This window comes from Rattus norvegicus, chromosome 14 (genome assembly GCF_036323735.1).
Source record: "Rattus norvegicus strain BN/NHsdMcwi chromosome 14, GRCr8, whole genome shotgun sequence".
Lineage (NCBI taxonomy): Eukaryota > Metazoa > Chordata > Mammalia > Rodentia > Muridae > Rattus > Rattus norvegicus.
The window spans coordinates 84680502-84707162 of NC_086032.1; the positions used below are offsets into that span (position 1 = coordinate 84680502).

Here is a 26661-nt window from a genome sequence, read left to right on the forward strand (position 1 = left end):
AAGTAGAAGCAGAAAGATGAAATTTTAAGCTTGATTGTTTCTGAAGTTGACTTAAAGGTAAATATAAAATGACATATAGCAGAGTGTGGTGGTATACACCTTTACTATTCCCGCACTGGGATGGGCAGGAGGCAGGTGAGCCAGCCTGGTCCACATAGTGAGCTAGCTCCAGGCTAGCCAGTGATACATAGTTAGACTCCATCTTGATAAACAAACAGAGAAGTGAACAAATAAAAGAGAAAGTGAAAGAAAGAAAGAAAGAAAGAAAGAAAGAAAGAAAGGAAGAAAGAAAGGAAGGAAGAAAGAAAGAGAAAGAAAGGAAGAAAGAAGGGAGGAGGAAAGGAAAGGAAGGAAGGGAGGGAGGGAGAGAGAGAGAGAAAAGAAAAAAGAAAGAGAGAGAAAAAGAAGGCAAGGAAAGAGTGAGATAGCTTAGCAGTTAAGAGCATACTGATCTCGGAGGCGCTGAGTTTGTTCTGGTTGAGAACTACACTCTAAGTAGCTCACAAGTACATGTAACTCTAGCTCCAGGAACTCCCGTGCCCTTGTCTGGCCTCTAGGGGCAGTCAACACTTACATGAATATTCCCCTGTACTATATCTTAATGATAAAATGTATAAGCCTTTTAAAGTGCTGTCAGGGCTGGAGAGATGGCTCAGTGGTTAAGAGCACTGACTGCTCTTCCAGAGGTCCTGAGTTCAAATCCCAGCAACCACATGGTGGCTCAACCATCTATAAATAAAATAAATAAAGTGCTGTCTAATACCTGGACGGCTTGCTTTTCTTAGGACTCACCTCTCACTGTAGTTTTTACTCTGCAGGCTTTCCCAAAGCCCCGGTCCCAGTTGTCCTGAGCTTACAACAAAAGAGGACAAACAGAGTTTTGACACTAAGGTAAAGGTTTATTGGCGATGCTGACATTTTTTGCCATGGGGATTCAGAGACTTAGCTCAGTGGCTGAGGGCTTGCCTAGCTAGTACAAGGGCTAGGTTCAGTCCTCGGCTCTGAGTGGGAGAAATTTGCTGTAAATATGATTTTGTTGTACCCTAATAACAAATTTGGGGTTAAGCAAAGGCTTTAACATAGACTTTCTGCTCAAGCATTAAGGCTAAAAGGAGTGCAGTAAGGAAAAGAATAATATTCTGAAAACATGGTGTGGACTTCTCGACGAAGAGTCATACTTGTTAGTTTTATAAATAGCCCGTGGTGGCTTCTGGGGTAACGTTGTTCAGGGGTTTGTGGTCCTAGTTGGGTTTTGTCAACTTGTTGCAAACCTAGACCCATCTGGGAAGAGGGAATTTCAACTGAGAAAATGCCTCCATAAGATGGCCGGAAGGCAAGTCTGTGGGGCATTCTCTTGACTGACAACTAACGTGGGAGGGCCCAGCCCACTGTGGGTGGAGCCACCCTTGAGCACCTGAGTTTTTCAAGAAAGCAATTGGAGCAAGCTGGTAAGCAGCATTCTTCTGCTCTTCTGTGGCCTTGGCCTCAGTTCCTGCCTCTAGGTTCCGGCCCTGGCTTTCCTGGAAACTGATATATGAAATTGAACTTTTCTCCCCAACTTGCTTTTGGTCTTGATGTTTTATTATAGCAAAAGAAATCCTAAGACAGTTGGTACGGAAACATTCTCCATCTTTTGTAAATGAGATCTTACAGTGAATGGTTCCCCGGTATGAACCGGGCAGAATTAGAGGCTGACAGGAAACACCCTTAAGTCACAAGGGGATAGAAAAGAATCCCTGTTGTACTCGGCCATAGGGAGCTGAGAAACAGACTTTGACTATAAATGAAGTTCATAAAATTATGAGGTCCCCGGGGCTGCCTGTTAACAGCTGGGATACAGTAAGAGTAAACTGGAAACTCACATGGGTTAGGCCTCAGCTTGGTTCATTGCTATTGTAAGACTGTTATTTGAGATACCTGTACGGAACGCCATCTCTCTATGAAGAGTCTTTACACTGAATTGACTGAGTTCTGTTGGGTGGCCTGGGTCTGTGGGCCGCTCTTTCACTAAATTTCAGGTCAGATGTCTCCTAGTTTCCCTGTCTCTGTATCTTGGCTTAATTACCCCTTCTGAGGCTTTTATCCCCTGATATGTAAGGATTGTATGTGGCTGACGACCTGTTTTCTGAAGTTAGCCCTCTGCTGAGTAGGGATGCAACCCTGCTGACCCAGGAACTGAAAAATCTTGAGTGGCGGTTCTCAAAATGACCTTTTCACAGGGTGCACACTATCATGCATCCTGTATATCAGACATTTACATTATGATTCATAAGAGTACCAAAATTACAGTTATGAAGTCGCAACGAAAATAATTCCGTGCTTTGGGGTCACCACAATATTTGGAACAGTGGTCGCAGCACTAGAGGGATGAGACCCACTGCCCTGGAGCCTCAGGAAGGTTGTGGATCTGGTAGGGAGGATGTTTTTATTCAGGCCATCAGAGGATGTTGTACCTGGTCCCAAGATCAACACTAAAGGTAATAGCCTCTTCATTATGAGGTGCCTGGGTTCCGTGAAGGTTTGATAGAAATCATTAAAATGCACATAGAGCTCAATCTGGACTAACTTGGGGTGTAAATCACAGAGGTCCAAGGCCGCAGTGCCCAAGTTGTCAGGGACATTAGGGAAACATGATTGTGCACAGCACAACCTAATGATGGCACGAGCTTGCTTCTGTACTTCCGTTGGAATCCCGAGAACTTTCTGGATCTGAAATGTGGCATTCTTTTCGTCTTATGGTTTCAAGAAGGAATCTAGCATCAGAACAGATTACCAGGAAACTCCGGTGACGCTGTAAACACTGCATCTGCTTATAGTCCACGTGCCTAAGAGAGAGACCTTGGACAATTTACAGCACAGTGGGGCCGTAACTATGGACGGAGCTGAAGCTGGAGCTGGCTTTGCGCTTGAGGCTTTCCCTTGTTTTTAGAGAGCTTTGCACTCTCGTTCGGTTTTGCTGGTAACTGGCTTTGCCCTTGGGCTGTTCTTGAGGCTCGGGGTCTCATGGGGGATAGGCTTTATTCTAGAATGAGGCTACGCCAACTTCCTGAGCTCTTTCAGTCCGGGGAGAGCAGGCTGTGTACCCTTAAGGTGTCAGTTGATGTGTATGCTCTTGGCATGGGTGTGTCTGAGTGTGTGTGGACACTTGTGTCACACACTGGGCTCTGTCAGAGACTAAGCTGTAGGTTCACGTGAGCTTTGATTCTCCTGAGGCCGTGAATGAGAGGGATGGCTAAAGCTCTCAGGTGGCATGAGTCATGGGTACCTTACTTTTCCATTGGCCTTCATGGGGTATCAGGATCTTGAGTCCCTCTGCCATTTGGGTACAGATCATCTGTGCCTTTGGGTGGCTCATTCACTCTCTGCTTCTGTATTAAAGATGATTACAGCTAATTCTTGTGGTGACATCAGAGCCATTTCTCTATCTTCTTCTACGTGTCTGGGAATGGCCCCTAACCTAGGAGAGATTCCAGTTGTTCTGACTTATCATTAGGCCACATCTGTGCAATTCCCAAAGCTGGGGCTGACATCATCAACTCCATTAGCATAAGCTTCTCCCCAAGTGTGTTTAGTAAGGAGTCCTGGGTCACTCACTGATAAAGGCATAGAATGAAGTGCCCATGTTGAAAAGTGAGTTGGCATTCATTTCCTCCTGCCATGTCAGGAGTTATTCAAGGGCCCTCAGTGGTCTCTCGAAGTCATTGAGAAACGAGAGCTTCCCTGGCTTCGGTCCCTAGGAGCAGGTACCATTAAAGCAGAAGGCCTTTCCTCCCTTACTGATGACACATCCTCCCTTATGGTGACCCCCACCCCCCTTGCTAGAATTCTTAGAACTCTGATGTGGGCAGTTAGTTTTTAATTCCTTTGTTTCTAAATCTGTGACAATCCTGGGAGCATGAGTGCCAGTGTTGGCACCAGGGGCTGTGACACCTTAAATAGTTAAAATTAAATGAATAGTTTCCATAGCCTCTCGAGAATGTTGGCTCCATTGGAAAGTTCTTCACAGTGCATGTCCTTGAAACGACTTTCTTAACTGAAGACCTTTGCCACTGGGAGTCTGCATGTGTGAGCAGGGATGGCGGGTGCTTTGGACACTTAGGGACTATAGGAGTCCTTGAAGCAGCTATGGGCTGGTTTCTTTGAAAGACAGCCTGTTGAGGCACATGGGCCAACATGGGCCCTTCACAGTAGGGGCAGCATCCAGAGGGAGGAGACACCCTGTGCCCCATGCTTGCAGTCACAGGTCCAGTCAGAAAATGCCGGGGCAGTTAAGAAACATGTGAGTTAATGGGTTCTCTGATTGTTTCCTTTTCTTTTCTAACAGGATGGCTGCATACCACATTCACACCACATCAAGGAAGACAACCAAGAGATGGAGGAAAACACAGATGACAAGCTGGGGAGGTACAACTGCTTGTACATTCCTTTAGTTCAAACAAGCTGAGGTGGGGTGGTATGGGATGGCTACAGTAGCCGAGTGATATAAAACGGATAAGAAGGAACTTGTTCGCAGTATTGGTAGTTACTGAAAGCCACGCCCCCAAAGCATGAGGTAATTGTAAAGGCAATTATTGTGGGAAAGACAACCATGTATGATGATTTACATTCCGCTTGAAGTTTCTTGATATTTGCAACTTGCAGCCTGAATTTTTGTCGTAAGAGCTTAGACAGTGAAAAGGGTTTCCAAGCGTTACACTGATTGGTAAAGAACAGCCTTGAACTGACTGATCCGACTCTGCGCTTAGTTTTCCTCAGCTTCTCTCACACATGACCACCTACAAATTGGAGCTGAAATGATTTGGGATGTTTATGGGATATCTATGCTTGACCTTTTGTTTTTTAAGAATGTTGACGCCATGTTTGTTGTTTGTGAGTGGCTGGCTATTCATCGAAACCATTCAATTATGTCAGATTTTTCTTTATTTTTCCTCTGAGAAGAGTATTTGTGGGAAGAAAATCCTCTGATTGGATATAAAAGTCATAGGTACCATATAAAAGAAAGAATTAGAGTTTAGTTCCTTCCTTTCCTATTTGTTGGAAGTGTGATTTGGGACCGTTTATAATAGCCACCGTCTTTCGTGACGCAGGGAGGGTGGCGCATGCTCACACGGACGGAGGCGCATGCTCACACGGAGGGCGGCGCATGCTCACACGGACGGAGGCACATGCTCACACGGAGGGCGGCGCATGCTCACATGGAGGGCGGCGCATGCTCACACGGAGGGCGGCGCATGGTCACACGGAGGGCGGCGCATGGTCACACGGACGGAAGCGCATGCTCACACGGAGGGCGGCGCATGGTCACACGGACGGAAGCGCATGCTCACACGGAGGGTGGCACATGCTCACACGGACGGAGGCGCATGCTCACACGGAGGGCGGCGCATGCTCACACGGAGGGCGGCGCATGCTCTCAGAAGGCTGAAGGAAGGCATTGCTTCCTTCAGCGCTGACTTCCTGCTTATCGGTATCATTCATTCACTTAGCTACTCTGTCATTGTACTTAGTGGGTTTATGCAAATTGCTTTTACTTCTTTGACCTTTACCTGAGCCCCCAACGCGTTCTGTCACACTCAGAGAGTAATGCAGAACTTTCCATCGCGGCCCCGGCCCACATCCTCCCACCCATGAACTGTGGGCAGAACTTGTCCCTTATAAAGACCATGAATTTGAAGGAGAATGGGAAGGGTATATGGAAAGGTTTGGAGGGAGTAAAGTAAAGGGGGAAATGTTGCAATTATAATCTCAAAAATTAAAAAAGGAAAATCGTAAGCTCTAAGCTTTTGTTTCTACCATTCCTCCACTCCAGCCATCATGAGCTCTAACCCTCTGAATCCATAAATCCCAGTAGACACTTTTAAAAAGTAAATTGTCTTCGTCACAGTGTTTATCACGGCAACAGGAAAGTAAGACCAGGAGTCATGCTCTGAGCAGCTAACCAGGTCTCCCAGATGGAGCCACACACAGCACACAAATTCATTGTTCTCCACACCCAAACTTTATGCAGGATCCACATTAGCCCGCGCACAGTCTTGGAGGGGTTCCTTTGCTTTTCCATTGTAAACTTGAGAGGTTCCGATAAAGATGGCTGAAGTCTCCTTCCTTCTGTGATGTCTCAGTGGTGGGATGCCCTTCTATCTCCAGGGTAGTTGCCATATTTGGGCCTCAAAGGATCTGTTGTACATGGTAATGAATCTCTCCCAGGGAACTTGCCATTCTTCCCCGGTTGTCATGGAGATTAAATATCATTCTGTGTGTGATATGCTGTGTATTCATGTGTGTGTGTCAAGAATTTGATCAGAGGCCTGGTATGGCAGTACAAGCCTGTAATCATAGCACTCACAAGGCAAAGGTAGGCAGGTCTCTGAGCGCCAGGGCACCCAGACTACAAAGTGAGATCCTTTCTCTTTTTTTTTTTTTTTTTTTTTTTTTTTTGAGCTGGGGACCGAACCCAGGGCCTTGCGCTTTCTAGGCAAGTGCTCTACCACTGAGCCAAATCCCCAACCCCGAGATCCTTTTTCAAAGTGACCGACCAGCCAAATAAACAAGCAAGTGGCTCGGTATGAAGCAGCAGTGGTCATCCCTCACTCGGTTGTGATCCGTTAGTGTTATGATCACTGCCAATCATATTGAGGCAATGAGAACTTATAGTTGCAAATAATTATCTCTTCTGAATTACACATCACAAAAATAAAACAGGTAATAAATGCAATTTAAGAGATTTCTGGTAAGTACAGACATTAATTTTTGTTTAGTTTTTGTTTTCGCTTTCGTTTATTTTATGTATGAGTACACTGTCGCTGTCTCAGACACACCAGAAGAGGGCATCAGATCCCATTACAGATGGTTGTGAGCCACCATATTGTTGCTGGGAATTGAACTCAGGACCTCTGGAAGAGCAGTCGGTGCTCTTAACCACTGAGCCATCTCTCTGGCCCCAGTGTTTGTTGTTTGAACCTGTGATAAGACACATCTTCGGGATTCTAAAGAAGTTCAGCCTTAAAGAACAAAGTATACTGTTACTTTATTGTTTCTTTGCTCCATTTTCTTTTAACATTTCAAGTTTTAAACATTTCATGATAAAGCAAGGCAATAAAATACGTATCCTTTAGAAGAACTTGCATATAAGGAAAGAAACTTGTCTGTTTGGAAAACATTCTTGGGCACTTTCTATGATGTCAGACTGGTCCAGTTTCTGGCCTGGGCTGTATTCCTTTTGATTCATGTCCACTCTATCTACATTTTTACATTTTATTCTTTGATCGAAAACTTAGTAAGGGACTTTGGTGGCTTAACCTTATAATATTCATACCCATAATTTATAAAATAAGCCTTCATTTGTTTAATGTCATTGTTCAACATTTTTCACATAACTACTCAAATATTAATTTTATCACTTTTTTTGCATTGCAAAAGCCCAGCTGCTTTAAAACACAAAGAGAAGGAACTTGAAAATTGTGAAGAGTGCAACTCAGGTAACTCAAACTCTGATGATTCAAAGCCTTGATCTGCCCTTGATCAAGTGGGAGTAAGAAAGGCTGATCAGTGACCTCAGTGTACAGCTTGAGTTTGTATTTGTGTGCAGGAGTGCATGCATGTGCATGTGCCTGCGCCCGTATCTGTGTGTCTATGTGTATTTGTGTGTTGCTCTATTGTTTATCTGAATCCCTAGCCTTCCTTTTATAAGTATATTTTCTGTTCTGGGGAAATACTAGAGTCCAATCATTTGTTTTCTCCTAGTAGAGTGGGGGGTGGGTCTCTGATTATAGTAATCTCGTTTGTCTTTGTTTTATTTCCTGTTGCTGTGATTTAAAATACCCTGGAGAAACCATCCTTAGAGGAGGATTTAATCTTTGTTTATGAGCCCAGAGTTGGCAGTGGCCAGAGCTTGGGGTAACTGGTTACATTAGGTATGTGGTCAGAAGAAGAAAGGAGTAGATGCAGCCATGCTTGTGTCTAGCTTCTCTCTCCACTGTTACAGAGTTCAGGATGTGTTGCACAGGGAATTGTGCTGCCCACAGTGATAGGGTCTTCTCACCTTAGTTAACAAAGCAAAGGTAATCCCCACAGATTGGCTATAGGGCAACATAATCTAGAAAAGCCCTCACTGAGATACTCTACCTAGGTGATTCTAGACCGAGTCAAGTTGACAGTTAAAAAGCCACCATCACTTGTTTATTGCCACCTTCTGGAAGCTTGAGCAAACTAATTGGTGTTTTTAAATGTAAACTTAATTTAATTTAATGTGTATAGGAGCTTTGTGCATGCCTGTGCACCATGTGCATATCATGTGCCCTCAGAAGCTGGAAAGCAGCATCAGATCCCCTGGAACTGGAGTCACAGATGGTTGTGAGCTGCCATGTGGGTTCTGGGAATTGAACTCAGGTCCTCTGGAGAAACAGTCAGTGCTCTCTCCATTGCTGAGCCATTCTTCAATTTTATTTCTACATTTTTTTTTTTAGAGAGTCTCCCCTGCCATGCTATACAATGCCCACAGACTGATCTTACACAGCATGGTTTTGAATGAAAACTTAGAGAAGTTGTGTTTTGTAATAACAAAGTAAGAACAGAATTGCTCCTAGTGTCATCTGTCCAGAAAACCACAGAGCCATTTGACACAGCCAGTTTCAGCACAGAAATACTGTGTGACAGGACGGTTTGCTGTCAGTCTGGCCAGCTTCCGTTGTGACTGTGAGGCTGCAGAGACATCTAACTGTCATGGATTCCATTTCGAGATATGTCATTTTCCCACCTTTCATTGAAATACACAAGAAGTTAAATCGAGAGCTCCCAGTCATTAACGCCAGCCACTGGTCTAACCGGTCTTCCCGGTAGAACCAGCTGTAGTTCCAAGGAGAATCGTGCTACCAAGGATGCCCCGGCCATGTAATGCTAGATTACACCCCTTGTTTTCTTCATTCTCTATTCATTTTGTTGATTTAAAATGTTGTCTTTCTTTATCTTTAGAAGCAGATACTTATCCTGAATCTTACTCTAAAACAAGGTAAGAGTTGATTAATTTAACTGTTTAAGGCAGTCTTTAGTGAGTGCAGAGAAAAGAAACTCACTTCTGTTGTGTATTCCTCTGACTAGATTCAATATGGTGTACAGAAGGTATGCAGAGTGCTGTGGTACGACTCATGCCAGGTGGTGATGGCGCAGGCCTTTAATCCCAACACTCGGAAGGCAGGGGCAGGTAGATCTCTGCGTTTGAGGCCAGCCTAGTCTACAGAGTGAGTGTCAGGCTATATAGAGAAACCCTGCCTCATGCATCAACAGCAACCCAAATCAGACAGACAGAACACACCACCACCAAGGAAAGAGCACACTTGTCCTCACAAGTGGCCACTGTGATGTGAAGGCAGACGAACCCGCTCACCATCCTGTCAGTGACGCGTATCTGACCTATGATTTGACCGTCTGCCTGCAGAACACTGTCTCTTCTTCCTCTGCATAGATTAAAAGGACCAGAATACAGGTCACCGATTCAGAAAATCAAATTTAGACTCTGTTGGTTTTTGCCTCCATGCAGCAACATAATCCAGTAATTTATTATAACACTGTATTGGTAATCATTGGCTTGTTTTCAGTAGTAAAAGGTTTTAGCGAAGCTCTCACTAACGTGTGGCCATAGCACATAACATTGATATATAATTATTCTACTAGAAAAGAACATTTACATGTTATATAAATAATACTAAAAAGATCTCCCCGGGAGATATTTTCATTGACCTTTCGATTTACCGACATGAGCTCCCATATCTGTCTGTCTGTCTTCCAGTCTATTTTCTTTTCCAGCGAATACACTACTTTTATGAGGGATTCCTACTTTAGCTTCTCTTTCATGATTTTTTATATCTGACTGCTAAGTGTTCCTTTCCATGTACAGTTTCATGACTTTAGGGAATGCTGTGGACTAATCAAACTACCAGTGGTTACTTGAACCTGTGTTTAGAATCCTCCCCTACTCATCTGCTCTGTCAGAGAGCTTGGGACTAAAAGACTCTGAAATGGCTTCCTTGGTTATACCAAGCGCAGCAGAGACTGATACCCTTGAGTCTATGGCCAGTAGCACCCCCCCGAACTTCCACCCCCCCAAACCCCCACTCCCCCAAACCTCCACCCCCCAAACCTCCACCCCCCAAACCTCCACCTCTTAGCAGATTAGTGTTTTAGTAATATGGCCGGCGAACATAGAGAAGCCCAGTGGAGAGGCTAAAGATGGGAATAGTAAGTGTAACTCATTCCGGGCTATCACCACAGAATCAACAGACAGGGTATTATGTGCAGGAACAACTTCCGGGTGGTGCTCACAAGTTTAGAAAGGGGATGAGCACTTTGGGCATTGTAGCACATGTGGTAGAGGTGATGGAAATCCTTAGCGGAGAATCTAGAAGATCCTATTAGAATAAAGAATTCGGAGGGGAGGTGGGGGAGGGGCTGGGAGGAGAGGAGGGAGGAGAAACTCCAATGAGGATGTAACATGTGAGAGAAAGAATGAATAAAAATTTAAAAAAGAAATCAAAAAGTTCTGGACAAGATTTAGGACTTCTGTTAAACGGGGCTATAATAACTTGAGGTAGTCAGAGCATCTTACTAGGTAGCAGCTCTCTGATCCACCCCAGTGCTGATTCATACGCGGTCACCCAGGAAAGGGCAAGTTGAATCCATGGCCTAGAGAAGTTCTCCCAGGCCAAGCTGAGGCCAGGGTGCTGACTCCACAGAGGGCGTTGACCAGGCTTGGGAAATAGGGCTGCAACGTTAATTGATTAAATGCATTAGTGGTTGGCTCCGAGTCACCAATCAGGCATTGGTGTCTCATTGAGGAAAGAAATAAAAGCATTTCCCTTTGGAGTCGTTTAACCAAGAGCAAGTCCAGATTTGAATTCTCTCCTCCATGGTCCTGTGTGTTTCATCCTGTGTGTATCTCTTGACCCAGATACCCTTGACAAAGGCATTTTTTTTTTCTGTCTTTATTGAAAGGCGCAGAAAGCTTAATGGGGGTGGGATGGTACACTCTACCGAAATCTTTGACAGAGTGTTACAGAGATCATGTCTTTGACACCAACTGACCCAGATGACAAACGGTACTACAAACATCACTGCTTACCAGCCAGTATCCAAATGCTGTGTTTAACCTTTATAGAAAGTTGAAGGGTGATTGTCACATAGTTCTCTTAAAATTAGGTTAAACAAACAGGCTGAGGACACAGTAAGACTGCAGTCTTAAGCAACCAAAAGGTCTATTATTGATATTAACTCTGGCTGCAAGGTCCAGCAAATCAGTCTTTCAGAATATGAGAGATCGTTTAAGCGTACCGCATTGCCACAGGAGAATGTGACTGAACCCTGAAGGAGGACGCCTGGGGAGTGGAGTGCACAGGAGGGAAGATATTCCTGGGGATTTAGATGTTCCACCACCAGGGCCCCCACGTTCTCTCCCTGGAGTGTATATGAGCCTACGAGGGGTTTTTATTGTTTGATAGCTTGTGAAGACCTGAAAATGAAGGTTATTTGAAAAAAATATTTTTTTAAAAAAAATAATGTTTAATGTTTTCATCTCTCTGAAGAGAACATGGTCAGGAATGCTGTAGACATGTGATTTTTAACCACTGTCCTCCTCTTCTGGGGAAACTCTGTGCTGTTTAAAGTGACACAACCCCCTGGCCTCTTTCAGTCTATGGTTTGAGCTATGAAGGATCCAGATGTCCAATTCTGAATGAAGTGCAGTTGTTAACCAGGGGGAGACAGCAAAGAGGGAACACTACTGTTCGAGCCTTGTTTTGTTTTCCTTTACAATTCAGGCAGCAAAACTATGCGTGAGCCAATGCATCGGCCTTCAAGAGAGGAAATCTGTGAAGACATTTTTGGGGGGCTCTGCCAATATACAGGGTACCATTCTTTGTCATGGACATATGAAGGAGTCACCCCTGCGTAATGGGTAGAGAGTTGAGGCAGAAAGGGATAGTGATTGCTTGTTTCCTTGTTGTTTTCAATTAACAGATCAATTTTAAATATCTCGTAAAGAAATAGTACAGATAACTAATAACCCAATCTCCCCTCTTCTTGTTTACTTTTATTCTTAAGTTCCGCCCAAAGACGTAGTAACTCTGAGCCCACAGAAGTAGACGATGAACCTAGCTTCAGTACCAAGGTAAAATGCCCCTCTGTGAAATCAACGTTCTCTTTCCGAATTTTTTTTCTATATATTCTTACATTCAGCAGTGGTCTACTCTCACTGCATCTGAAAAGTCAGCCAGAGAGAAACATTTATATAATTATGACCAGCTGGGCCTCTTGCTGCTTTGTTTTACTTTGAGTCCTGACAGAGGCGGTGGCTGCTCTGTGCAGTGAGGCTTGAATTAGGCGTGGGACATGCGCACTGGGAAGAAGGTCACGAGGTGCTTTCTCAGTAGAGCGAGTCTGAAGTTGAGCCAGGGTCTTTGGGATAAATATGCATCGCTGTGGCTTAACTTTTTACCTGGGGGCTGCAGAGCTGGCTCAGTGTTAAGAGCACTTGTTGCTCTTGCAGAGGACCCCGTTTCGGTTCCCAACACCCACATGGTGGCTCGCAGCCATCTGTAACTACAGTACTACGGGATCTGAGGACTACTACTGACCTCCACAGGCATCGCGCACGCACGGGGTGCACATACATACACGCAGGCAGACACTCATACACACAAAATAAAATAATGGAAAAAGATTAAAAAGTAGTTTACTTGTGTGACTTTCATTATATTGATGATTCAAAGTTGTAAGGAAACTGAAAATCTATGTCACGGCTAACAGATCTACCTTTGGTTTCAAAACTGTCAGTGAATGGTGGTTCTAGGGGACTCCTAACCGTGGGAACAGGCGTGTCTCGCAAGCCTTGTCCACCCTCACTATAAGCCGCCCCCACCCCCGCCCCAGTCTTGCTGCATCTTGGTTTTTGTTGTTTCTTGGAGGCCTGCTCTTTTCTGAAGGGAAATGGAAGAGTGGATCTGGGAGAGAGGGGAGGTAGGGGCGCTGAGAGGAGAGGAAGGAGGGGAAGGGAAACCACGGCCAGGATGTACTGTATGAAGAAGAATCTATTTTCAATTAAAAAAAATAATAATAAACCCTGTACAGCCAAATAATACATCTTAGCCCAAATAGTTGCAAGCTAGTACAAGCAGAAATTCAATAACCATAGCGTAAAATTTTAATTTCTGAAGTTTTGTGCTTAGCTTTTAATATCAGCTCACATTCTTAGTGTCATATTCTAGTGGTTTAGATTTCAGAAGGCTTTCGCTTACTCCTTTAACTTCTCATCTTAAGTCTTCTGCACGTTATGAGGTAGCAGAAGGCTGGAAACCTGTGGGTGGGTCACCTTTTGTTCCCAGAATAGTTTCACGCTAAAACAGAATTTTAATATATTTCAGTGTGAAGAAACAAACAGAAAAATAGTAGCAATTAACAATATCGAGCATTTTGAATGTGCCCTAAGTTCATTATCCTTCCTGATGTTTAGGGTTTGTCCTCTGGGGTGGTTTGCTCTAAGGAGCTGGGTGAGAAGGGAGAACTTAGGACCTGTCGTAAGAACACAGACTTAGAGAGAGCATCCTCAGAGTCCCCGGACTCGGACTCTTGACTGGGTGCTTAGATGGGTGGTTCTCATGCATCTCAGCTCTTGTGTTTTTACTAAATGTGTGCTTTCATATCCCATACTACTGTCTCTCATCCGAAGTGCCGATCTTTTCTCCCCACTAAAAGCCAAAGCAAGGCTTCTTTTTCCAACTTGTCTTTCTCTCGGTTAGAAATGGTTCCGTTTCATTCTGGAGTAGACGGCACGCTTGGTGTCTGTAACCCCGGTACTGCACGTTTGGGACAGGTCATCCTCTACCTCAGTAACAGCACTTACCAATGAGAGGATTCTTAATCTGTGTTAATAAATCAAGAAGATAAACTGTGAGACACAGAGTTATTTAAATGTAGAACTGGCGTTCTCCGCAGCCGTTCCGAGTTGTTTTTTTACTTCCTTCTGCGTGTGAAGTGGAAGCACAGGGACACAGCTGCTGAGGAAATTCAGCTTTGGCTGTTTTCTGGGAGCTGTGACCTGTTACTCAAAGATAATAAGAACACACACACATACACACACACACACACCCCACACATACACACTCACACTCACACACACATACACACACTCACACCCCCCACACACAAACACACACTCACACACACATACACACACACTCACACCCCCCCACACACAAACACACACTCACACTCACACACATACACACTCATACACACACACTCACACACATACACACTCACACACACACATACACACACTCACACCCCCCACACACAAACACACACTCACACTCACACACATACACACTCACACACATACACACTCACACACACATACACACACTCACACACACCCCCACACATACACACTCACACACACTCACACTCTCACACACTCACACACTCACACACACACTCACACACACTCACACATACACATACAACACACACATACACTCACACACACACTCACACATACACACACACACATACACACACACTCACACACACACGCACACACTCGTACACATACACAACACATACAACACACACACACACACACACAACACACTCTGCAACAGAAGCTACAGAACTCTCTGCAGTAGGATTTCCTGCTGATTCATCCCTCCAGTGAAGCCATTTTGTATGACTCTGGGAAATTTTTGTTGACCTTAACAGTTTTTTGCCTTTTAAATTGTAAAATGCCATTTGAATCCAGGGCCAAGTGAATGTAAGGTGGGGCTTGGACGCTCCCTGTGCTTTACCTCATAGCTGGAGAACTCAGTCCTCTTGATGACATATCCCCCCACCCCCATCACGCACACTGTCCCCTCCCAGGATGGCTGCCAGATCCAAACCGCTAAGGAGTCGGAAAGTATGTGAAGACTAATAAACGTGCTGTTTTAATGGTGAAAAGTCTGTGCTACTTATTAGATCGTTTGTCCAATTTTAAACCACATTCACGCGTGGCCCAATTAGAAAATAAGACCTATCAGTATCTGCTTAGGCGTAGGAAAACCAAGCCGGTTGATGTTAAGACAGGGTTTTGTTTTTCCTTATGATGTCATAATGGCACTTAAAAAGCTTATTTGTACGGACACACACGTTTCTATTTTGAAAGTATCTTGAGGCGGGTTCTCAGTATGTTGCTTACATTTCCTTAGATTGCATATAGCTCAGGGCTGGAGAGTTGGCTCAGCGGTCCTTTCTCAGTCCTCTGTGGCGACTCATGCTGTAACTCTAAGGGACTCAGTTCCCGGTTCTGGACTCTACTGGCATCAGACAGACGTGCAGTGTGCGCATATACACTCAGGCAAAACATTCATTCACATAAAAACTTTTTTAATTAAAAAAAGACTGACTGGGGGTTGGGGATTTAGCTCAGTGGTAGAGCGCTTGCCTAGCAAGCGCAAGGCCCTGGGTTCGGTCTCCAGCTCCGAAAAAAACAACAAAAAAACAAAAACAAACAAACAAAAAAAAAAAACTGGCTAAAGTACTTTGTTTCTGGCCTGAACTCTCGAAGCCCACTGACAAATGCTGAATACTGTGAGCACAGGGTTGTTTTCAAAAGGAGCCTTCTTGTAACAGTTTCTCTTAAAAAGTTCTGTGGTTTTGTAATATTTTCAATTCTTGTTTTATAGTAAGATATTTTCTTTAGGGATACCAACGTGCATTCATTTGAGAGAAACTACTCGCACATGTTACTGTAAGTATATGTTTTCTGTCCTCAGTGCCAGGATATGTTGTAAAATACATAATTATATGACTGAAAATCTTGTCTTTCCTACCTCCTCCTTTCCGTTTGTAAATTTAATTTTATGTTTAAATTTAGGTTTGTGTTATTTTTTTTTCAGTTTAGTATATTTTACAAGCCAGGGTTTTTGTTTATTTGTGTTTGTTTTTTAAGATTTATTATGTACACTGTAGCTGTCTTCAGACACACCAGAAGAGGGCATCAGATCTCATCACAGATGGCTGTGAGCCACCATGTGGTTGCTGGGATTTGAACTCAGGACCTCCAGAAGAGCAGTCAGTGCTCTTAACTGCTGAGCCATCTCTCCAGCTCCTCAAGCCAGGATTCTTTTTTTTTTTATTAATTTTTTTTATTAACTTAAATATTTCTTATTTACATTTCGAGTGTTATTCCCTTTCCCGGTTTCCGGGCCAACATCCCCCTAACCCCTTCCCTCCCCTTCTTTATGGGTGTTCCCCTCCCCATCCTCCCCCCATTGCCGCCCTCCCCCCAACAGTCTAGTTCACTGGGGGTTCAGTCTTAGCAGGACCCAGGGCTTCCCCTTCCACTGGTGCTCTTACTAGGCTATTCATTGCTACCTATGAGGTCAGAGTCCAGGGGCAGTCCGTGTCAAGCCAGGATTCTTAAACCCATATGCTTTTCCAGTATTTCGTTTCCTCTTCCTGGCGGAAGTATTCACACCTGTCTTCCGAGTCGTCTGGGTGCCTCAAATGTTCTGCAACAGGAACAGAAGCCCTGACCTTGCGGTCTCCTGGCCCTTTGTAACTTTGTGTCATTTTCCTCTCTTGTCAGTTCTCCCATCCCAGTAAGAACAGTAGCGTCCAGTAAACTATACTGAAAAGCTGAAGCTGGGGAAACAGGGAGAATAGATACATGGGTGTGATCAGAACGGCTGAGAGAATGAGGCTCTAGAGGGTGAGACCCGTGGAGTTGGGGGGCGGGTGGACAAAAGCTTTCTCAGTTATTTCATCTAAGGGACATTCGTAGATATCAGCACTTTTTTAGTTGTCGTTGCTACACATTAGAGCTGCATTACAAAAAGCCACCCCTCCCCTACCAGGGGATGGCTAACTTTTTTATTTTTCTGTTTCTTCCCCTCCCCTTTGAAAATGATTTACCACTGGTCTCTCTTTTTCTTATAAAAGTGGTTTTTAGTGTCTTTGGTCCATCTTTGGTCAAACCTTTGCTTATTTAGTTACAACATTTTGTTCACTTTTATGTGGCTTTGTTCATTGACTCTTGTCCCAGTGGCATTGGTGCCTGAGAAAGAGAGGAACTCATGTACCCATTTGTCTTACTTCTTTAATACACCAAGAAGCAGCGTCCTGTGCGTGCTATGAATCCAGTGCATCGGAGGCAGACGCTACCAGAGGCAGACTCACACACTTTGTCTCAAGAAGCCATTCGGGCAAACACAGCCGGTCATTAACTTAAATTCCTCAGTGAGCTATGCAGAGTGAGCTCTTGGCCTTGGGTCCGTGTGCAGACAGCCCAGACCGACCCACGTGAGTTCCTACCACAAACTAGAGGAGTGAGCGTGGAATTGAGAAGCTCTATACACTGTGTCCCCAAGACACTATTCCCTCACATATCAATGCTTTCCAAGAAAGGTGCATGTCCCACACGGACTGACCTACCAAGGCTCTTAAATAGTGGCCTACACTGCAGGTTTGTGTCCATTCTCAATCAGACAATCATGGGATGTTTTTTTTTTTTGTGGTTTTTTTTTTTTTTTCGGAGCTGGGGACCGAACCCAGGGCCTTGTGCTTCCTAGGCAAGCGCTCTACCACTGAGCTAAATCCCCAACCCCTGGGGTGTTTTGAGAGACATGTCACTCCTAGAGACATAACTGGACTTTGGATGACACATTTAGTGGTACAGATGACAAACATATTAATTTAATAAAACATTCAAAACCTCCATCACCACATGCGAAGTTTGTAATCTGAGAGAGAGAGAGAGAGAGAGAGATAGAGAGAGAGAGAGATAGAGAGAGAGAGAGAGAGAGAGAGAGAGAGAGAGAGAGAGATGCGTGGGGAGCCCTTTGTCATCAGGAAGCCCTTTGGTAAATGGGGAATACAAGCAGGACACCAAAAATCACATGAAAAAAAAAATACCGTGACAGAAATGTGGGTTCTGAGAACCAGCAAGTGTGTGCAGGGAGATCTGGAGAGAGAGAGGTGCAGCCCAAGAGGGGACAGTCAAAAGGCAGCATGGTGGAAAGGCAGTGAGGCCGATGGAATTCAGTTATTTCCTCTGTACATCACAAGTTTACAGGACAGGGCCTTTTATAGTAAAAATTATTTTTTAAGTTTTTTTTATAATTAGTATATATGCCAGTGCATTTTCTTAAAGGATCGTTATACATTCTTTTGTATTAGTTTTATTGGCCGTGATAAGACACTATGGCCAAAGGGGACTTAAGGAAGACAGTATTTATTTTGGCTTACGGTTCCAGAGGGACCAGCGTCCACGATGGTGGAGCTGACACAAGAGAGGTGGCAGCCATGGCAGCAGGAAGCTGAGAGCTCACCTCTTGAACCACACAAGCACAAAGCAGAGCCAGGGAGCAAACTGGTCTCAAAGGCCAGCTCAGTGACACACATCCTCCAGCATGGCTGTACCACCCAACCCTCCGGAACAGCCACCACCTGGGGACCACATGCTCAGAGGCCTGAGACTCTGGGGGACATTCTCTTTCAAACCACTGCCGTGTTGGGCTTTGTGATCCCCTTCCCACGACTCCATCTCTTACTCCCCACCCGGCTCACCAGCTGCTTTAATTCCCTGGGTTTTCTGTTGCAGGTTTTACTTCCTAGTTTCCTACCCATAACCATCTTTAAGATCTCTTTCCCCACCCCCACCGTGGTTCTTTAGCTGCTTTAATTCCCTGGGTTTTCTGTTGCAGGTTTTACTTCCTAGTTTCCTACCCATAACCATCTTTAAGATCTCTTTCCCCACCCCCACCGTGGTTCTTTACTGCACCTGCTCTCTCGCATACAAGCACATGCATGCGTGCATGCACACACACTCCTTTAGATTTCTTTTTTTTTTAAAAAGATTTATTCATTTATTTTATATAAGTACACTGTAGCTACACCAGAAGAGGGCATCGGATCTTTTTGCAGATGGTTGTGAGCCACCATGTGGTTGCTGGGAATTGAACTCAGGACCTCTGAAAGAGCAGTTGGTGCTCTTAACCGCTGAGCCATCTCTCCAGTCCCCCCCCCTTTAGATTTCTATCAAGTAGAATTAACATTATTATATATAAATTCAGATCCAAGACCTGCGTGCATACGTATGCAGAGAAGCAGGAAGTAATTTCTTCCTGAGTCTGAAACGCATTGCTCAAGATGATGATCTCTAATTTTGCTGATTTTCCCTCATAGTTAACTTAAAATTTCTTATATGTACCTTGCTTTATTCCTCCCTCCCCCCCCCCTTGAGACAGAGTCTTAGCACATAGCTCTGGCTGGCCTGGAACTCTCGGCCTCCCACATGCTGGGATTAAAGCTGTGTGCTGCAGTACCCAGCAGAAGGTCTTAGGGTTAGGGCAGCAGCAGAGACAGGTGTACACCATGTCTACCGCCACCCTGTTCTTAAAACCTAAGAAACTGATCCAAACTGGAAGACCAGCAGCATTTTGGGGTACAGATTCACTCCCAGTGCCCCGTGTACATGGCTCTCATGTGGATGCTAAGGTCTGAACTCAGGTTAGGCCAGTAAGCAACTTTCCCAACTGATCCATCTCTCAGCCCAGATCAGGACTTCAAACCAAGTCAGTACACGTCGGAGAGGGGCATGTAAGCCTCAGGTTGACACTGAGTTTCCCTCACTTGCTCCTGACCTTACTTTATTTTGTCGAACTCTGAACCCACAGTTTTCCTGTGGCTAGACTGTCTACCTAGCAAGCTCTGGGAACCCTCGTGTTTCCATCTCCCAGCACTGGAATACAAAAGCACACTGTATCGTCTTGTACACAAGGGCTCTCTTATTTCAAGATCAGGATCTGATGCCTGTCGGGCAAGCATTTTAACAACTGCACCACCTCTCCAACCCCATCTGCAGCATTTTTGAAAAGATCATTTATTTACTTATGTATATTTGACTCTACCCCTCCTGACCAGTGTGTGTGTGTGTGAGTGTGAGTGTGTGTGTGTATGTGAGTGTGTGTGTATGTGTGTGTGTATGTGAGTGTGTGAGTGTGTGTGAGCATGTGTGAGTGTGTTTGTGTGGGTGAGTGTGTTTGTGTGGGTGAGTGTATATGTGAGTGTGTGTGTGTGTGTGTGTGTGTGTGTGTGTGTGTGTGTGTGTTGAGAACGAGCATCTTGGGATAAGGAAAAAAGCATCTTTAAGGTCTAAGGACCAAGACGTCAGTAGTGTCACCAGGAATAGTGGTTGGAAACTACATGGCAGAAAAGGGGTCAGTGGAACCCCAGAATTCTCTCAGGACTGAAAAACCTGGTCTCCATATCTAGAAGGAATGTGATGTGGGAACCTGACACAGGAAGTGAGAACCCACATGAGGAAGTATTTGGTGTGGGCATGGACAGGCCGGTCAGTGTCATTAGAGAGCCAAGAAGGCTGAATTACAGCAGGAGGTGTAATCCGAATGGCTTATGAATCAATTAAGATGACAGTGATCAGGCCATTGCCTACCTACCAGGTTACTCCATGTCTCAATGATGAGGCAGTAGTCGTATGTCTTTGGGGTCCTAGAGAGCAGTGGGCCTTCTGTCAGACCCAGGTCTGAAAGATTTCTTGGCAGAGGATTTGGGAAAATTAACCCTCCTTTGACCAGGCAGAGTAGGGCAATCAACCCAAAAGTGTTTAGTTTGGGCAGAACCCTGGCAGCAGCGAGGGGCATGAGGCAGGTTAGCCCAGTGGCTAGCCTTACCACAATTCAGGAGGAGTTGTGCCCTATCGTTTTTGAAGACCATATGGTTTTCATTAGAGCTAGCATGTCTCTATAATGGGAAGTTTAAACATTTTAAAGGCCATACTCGGCAGCTCTCTGAAGAGTTTGAGGGCCATTTCTGTAGTGTGTCTGATTTTTTAGCCTTCACCTTAACAGTTTATAAGTTAAAGGATTTTTAGGAGTTGAAATTGGAGAGGAGAGACTTTTGGAAGTGTAGAACAGAGCAAGATATGAACAACTTGGGGCTTGTTTGTTTCTGTAGGGAGGAGCTGCACCAGAGAAAAAGACAGAGCAGGCAGCTCCATGGGGGGAGAGAGAACTTTTGGGGCAAGCTGAGGACAGGAGCAGGCTGGGTAGCCCACAGGCGAGATCAGGGAAAGTGTAGTCCACAGCCAGGACTGCAGGTCCTAGGGAGATGGGAAAGGGTTAAATTGGGAAATGGAGAGGTAGAGGATGGGCTTTGGAAAGGCCAAGATTGAGATCAGCTGGGGCTGTGAGGAGGGACTTATCAAGGCGGGGAGTTTGGCTTCAGGACTGGAAGGGAGAGGGAGATGAAGGCAGAGAAGGCTAAGGCAGTGGTAGGCTTTCCCACTGGGCAGCAGGGACAGCGGTGGTGGTGGTGTGTGGCTGTGTGTGGCTGTGTGTGGTGTGCTTTTGGAGCAGTACAGCCACTACAGCTGTAGCAGGCTCCTAGGGCTGCATGGCTAAGGCAGCAGCAGCTGTGGTACTGCATGGGGAGACACAAGAGCAGCAGTGACTGGCCAAGGGGGTGGGGCCAGAACACTGGTCAGTCAGGGTGGCTGTGGAGGCTTTGCTGGCCCAATAAGAACACATCAGAAGGGGAACAGAGTGGAAGGGAATGCTCGGAGCAGGGGTAGAAGCTGGCAGAGAAGCACGTGGAGTCAGAAAAGTTATAGAGAGGGGAGGTAGGGGCACCCCATCTGTCTGTGTGCTTATGAAACCATAAAGGCTGCCATTTTGTTTGATATCTAAGAAGCATAAGAACCGTTCTTGATGCTGAGATGCACCAGTAATGGCTGTGAGCTATGAGCTGGAGCCTTTAGGAGACATCCCAGAGGCTTATCAGCATCACCTGATACTGATGGGGAACGCTGGGGAACGTTTAGAATGGCTACGAGGGAGAAACTCACTAATTAGCCAATGTCGAATGAAGGGAGCAGGAACCGGATGGTCTGGGAAGTGGGAGACTTGAACTGGGGAATCCTGTAGACCCATCTAAGGCATGGCAGCAATGTAGGAGGCCCTGGAATTGTCACAGAACACACAGGACACCAAGTCCTCAGCACAAAGGAGAGTAATTACCCCAGAGGGGCAAGCAGGGGTGTTTTTGTTTTGGGTTTGGTTTGGTTTGGTTTGGTTTGGTTTGGTTTGGTTTGGTTTGGTTGGGGGTGGAAGGAGATGCCGCTGCTGATTTGGACAAAGGCTGCTATAGGGGTCTCTGTGGGGTGCATTTTAAGGAGAAAAGGGGAGTCCGTGCTAGGATGAGTTGCTAAGCCCTGATTGGACAGGTTAGCCAGTGTAGCCAAATAATGAGTTTTGATTGGTGGACCTTGGTGTTTAGTCTCAAGAATGAGCCAGTGGCCAAATAAGAGAATGGACCCTGGGGGCCAGCTTTACAAACGTAATCTAATGCTTTAGTGAGGGAGAGGGAATGGAAAGGAGCAAAACCTACTAGCGCCATGTTTGCTGTGTTTGGACCTGTTAGACAGAGGACCGAGGTTCTGTTCCCAGGGCCTGTACTGTACCCTACCACCATCCCTAATTCCAATCCCTGGGGATACAATGCCCTCTTACGACCTCCATGGCTACCAGATACACACCGGGTATTCAGACATATATACGACCAATACACGCATAGACATAAATCATTAAAACACTGAGACAAAGTCCAAATGTGTAAATTCTAAAATATTAACGTAGAAAAGATTAAAATAAAAATAAGCAACCAAATCAAGTGTGGTGTCCTGCCTATAGCAGCGTTTGCTTGTACTACAGAAGGCCCTCTTTCTCCTTCCTCTGCGTTTGTTTCCAGATGTCACAGGTGGGGAAGTGGCCTGATCACAAACCTGTGCCCTCCCAGTTGAGAAAGAGTTCCGAGACCAGCATGTTCTTTGTTCTGGATGTCCCAGATCCGATGCAGGCCTGCAGATCGGAAGTTTCTCTTTGGTGTCTTTCTGCATGATGCTCTCTGAGACTATGGTGTGGAGGACTCACTCACCAGTGTCCCCTGCAGTCAGCCGTGGCATGCACTTCCTGCGATCCGGTGCTGCTCCTCCAGGCAATGATGCAAATGGCAAGCAGATGTCAGGGTGTGGATTCTCTGGGTCTCAAACACCTCTCTTCTGCTTTTCCGTGCAGCCTCCTGTGGCTCAGTCACCCATGTTCACCGAGTCCAGCCTCTGGGTTGGCTATCCTGCAGACTGGCCTGAACCCGTTAAGTTCTCCAGGCAACCAGCAGTCTACAACCCAACTGAATGGAGGGTAAAGCTGGCTTTAACAGGATTTTAAACTTAGCCCCAAAAGTATGTAATGTTATGTTTTTAAAATAATTCACACCTTTTTAATACAGGAAGACATGGAATCCCGGTCAGTTCCTCGAGAGGAAAGCAAGCAGCAGGTGGCAATCTTCCCAGAGGGAAAGGAGGCAGATGTACAGACACAAGAGCTGCTGAGCAGGTACCGGCTTTCATTTCTCTGTGTAAAACCAGCTCAGCGTCTTCAGAAGGCGTGAGAGCCACGTACACCGAACATAGCAGATCTATAGAAAACATTTAACACAGTCATCAGACAGTTCGCAGTTTTATGTTCAATTCCACATTGGCCCGTGGGCATCACCTTTAGTTTGTCAATCTTTGCAGCATGTAAGGCCTACACACCTGTTTGACTCGTTTTCTCCATCCCAGAAAACTACATGTGCAGCAGGTACAGTGATGGCCACCTGTCACCCCAGCACCCTGGTGGTGGACAGTCATGGATTTAAGGCCAGCCTTAGCTACATAGCCAGATCCTGTCTCAGAAATCCCAGAGCTGGAGTTTGGATCATTGGAAGTGCATTGGCCTCGTGTTAGAAAGCACCTGAAGTCCATCCCCAGCACTGCAGGAAGACAGGAAAAAAGGAAGGAAGGAGAGAGAAAAGCAAGAAAAGAGGGAGGAAGGGAGGGAAGGAAGAAAGGAAGGCAGGGAAGGAGGAAAAAAAATCAGGAGAAAACTGCAGTTCCAAAACCAAACACTTGACAGTAAACTGGGGCCCGCACAGCCTGGCAGACATCTTGTTCCTCCATCTTTCTTTAGAGAGTGGTGTGTGATAATCGTGGACCAGGCAAAAACACTTCACACCTCGTTATTTTTCTCGCCTTCCCCTCGCCCTAACAAGCAGGTCTGTTGGACCTAGAGGGACACAGGGAAAGTGCGCCCAATGGCTTTCTTTCACGGTTCTTGGTGCTTTCTGTTTGAACTCTGTATGTTCCTTGAGTAATGGCCATGAGCTCAGCTTCTCTCCCTGCCCCATGGCCTCCCAGGACGCCCATGGCCCCTCAGACCATGGCTGTTTCTGGCCCATCATATAATCCAGCTACACATAAACTGTGATTCGGGCCTCACTGTATATTTTCTGAAGTTCCTGAAGCCCAGAGCTGGCTCATCTATAGTCACAGCTCTGATCAAATGTTCCCAAGGACTGAAAATGAACCCATATATAATCGCAGTGAACATTACTCGACAGACAGAGAATTGCTGGAAAGCTCGCTCAAGATGTAAAGGGAAGCCAAGTTTACACTCCATGTGCGGGCTCAAATTAAAGGACCCATTTCATTGCCAAACCAATTCAAACTATATTCTGCTCTTAGGAATACAGAAGTCAGTATATCCCTTGCTCAGTCGGATCGTTCAGACAGTTTCAAGAAAGAATGAAGGGAAACTCAAGTTACCCCTATGGAAGCGGCAGACTCAGATTACTATTGCTGTGATAAAACACCACGACCAAAACAAATCAGGACAGGAAAGTGTTTATTCACCTTACACTTCCACATCTCTGGTCATCATCGAAGGAAGTCAGGGCAGGAACTCACACAGGGCAGGAACCTGGAGGCAAGAGCTGATGTAGAGGCCAGGGAGGGGTGCTGCTTATTGACTTGCTCCTCATGCCTTGCTCAGCCTGCTTTCCTATAGAACCAGGACCACCAGCCCAGGGGTAGCCCCACCCACAGTGGGCGGGGCCCTTTCTCATCAGTCACCAAGAAAAGCCCTGCTTTGTCTTATATTAGCACATTAGTTTTCACTTGATCTTAGCCAAAAGGCCGAGAAGCGATAGCACATTAGTTTTCAATTGGTTGCTTTAGTTCAGCTTTTGAGGGGGGGGTGCCATACCCCCGCCGTCTAGTCATTTTAACCCCTGAGAATGTCTTGTCTGTCATTCTTTAATGAGAGAAGTGGAGGCAGAGGAGGTAACTAAAAGCTTTGTTGTTGTTTTTATAGGAAAAACAAAGATGAACTTCTAAATATATAAATAAAAATACATTTAGTATACATGCTCCAGAATGTTTTAAAGAACAGAACTCATGTCCTATTGTATGTTTTACTCCGAAGGGTTTTCAAGGAGTCTGGTGACAATGATCCCAACCTCCCAGCAATAGAGAACACTAAGGTAAAATACTGATTTATTAGATTAATTTTCTTGTTCAGAATCCAGCCTTTTCAGTATTTATCCTAAGTGATATAGTGCCTTCTCTATTATCATTTTTGCTTGGAGAGTTTGTCAGAGAAAACCGTCTGTGCAGTTGATTTGTTTGAGATTCTTGGTTTTGAGATATGGTCTCTGTGTGTGTCACAACCCCATTGGGGTAGAGTGACCCCTTCACAGGTTGCATATCAAATATCCTACATATTAGATATTTACTTTATGATTAAAACAGTAGTAAAATTCCAGTTATGAAGTAGGAACAAAACCAGCTTTATGGTTGGGAGGTCACCACACCATGAGGAACTGTATCAAAGGGTCACGGCATTAGGAAGGTTGAGAACCTCAGTTCTGTGTAGCCCTGGCTATCTTAGAACTTATTATAAAGACCAGGCTGGCCTCAAACTCACAAAGATCCTCCTGCCTCTGTTTCCTGAGTGCTGGGATTATGTGCCACCACATCTGGCTTTCAGGGTTTTTTGTTTTTGTTTTTGTTTTTGTTTTTGTTTTTTTGTTTGTTTGTTTGTTTTTGTTTTTGTTTTAATTTTGATAAAAGCCAAAGAACTAGTAAACCCTTGGAGAGCATGAGAGTTGAAATAATGGCCCAGAAATGCACAATGACAGGGATGTAGTTTACTGACATGTCTTAGTTAAATTTCAACTGTTGTGACAAAACACCATGACCAAGGTAACTTATAAAAGAAAGTGTTTAATTTGGAGCTCGTGGTTCCAGAGAGTTAGAGTCCATGAAGATCATGGTGGGAAACATGGCAGCAGGCAGCAGGCAGGAAGGCAGGGCACTGGAGCAGTAACTGAGAGCTCACATATTGGTCCACAAGCAGAAGGCAGAGAGAACTAGCTGGATGTGGCATGGGCTTTAGAAATCTCAGAGCCCAGCCATAGTGACACGCCTCCTCCAACAAGGCCACACCACTGAATCCTTCCCAAATAGTTCCCCCAACTGGAGATCAATCATTCAAGCATATGAGTTTGTGGGGGATGTTCTTATCCAAACCAGCATGACACCGTAAATAAAAGTGAAAATTGAGCAAAGATTATTGGTACAGGTAAATATTATTGTGATTTTAAAATTATGTCATTATGACCTATCCAATATTTATGCCTATTAAATTAGTTAGTTATCACAATAATCAATGAACATGCCTTTGTCTACAAAGTCAAGCTACACCAGAGAGCCTGTTGGTTTGTGTCCCTCTAGCACTTTTTATT

General features: G+C 45.1%; 1 protein-coding gene across 10 annotated transcripts in view; it reads left to right on the forward strand.

Annotated features, from left to right (window-relative positions):
• Positions 1-26661, forward strand: part of Ankrd36 (ankyrin repeat domain 36) — a 116764-nt gene that overhangs the window by 14831 nt on the left and 75272 nt on the right. For 8 of the 10 annotated variants that reach the window (XR_005493389.2, XM_008770392.4, XM_039092849.2 and 5 more), the window contains 8 exons: positions 819-891; positions 4325-4404; positions 7417-7475; positions 8968-9004; positions 12088-12154; positions 23115-23237; positions 23326-23432; positions 25341-25398. Coding sequence is in view for 9 of the 10 variants with exons in the window: in XM_008770392.4 (XP_008768614.1) it covers positions 819-891; positions 4325-4404; positions 7417-7475; positions 8968-9004; positions 12088-12154; positions 23115-23237; positions 23326-23432; positions 25341-25398 (604 nt within the window). In the remaining variant the exon portion in view is untranslated. Of the gene's footprint in view, positions 1-818; positions 892-917; positions 4066-4324; positions 4405-7416; positions 7476-8967; positions 9005-12087; positions 12155-23114; positions 23238-23325; positions 23433-25340; positions 25399-26661 lie in introns of those variants that run through there. The other 2 variants (XM_008770393.4, XM_039092848.2) reach the window with 2 other exon arrangements.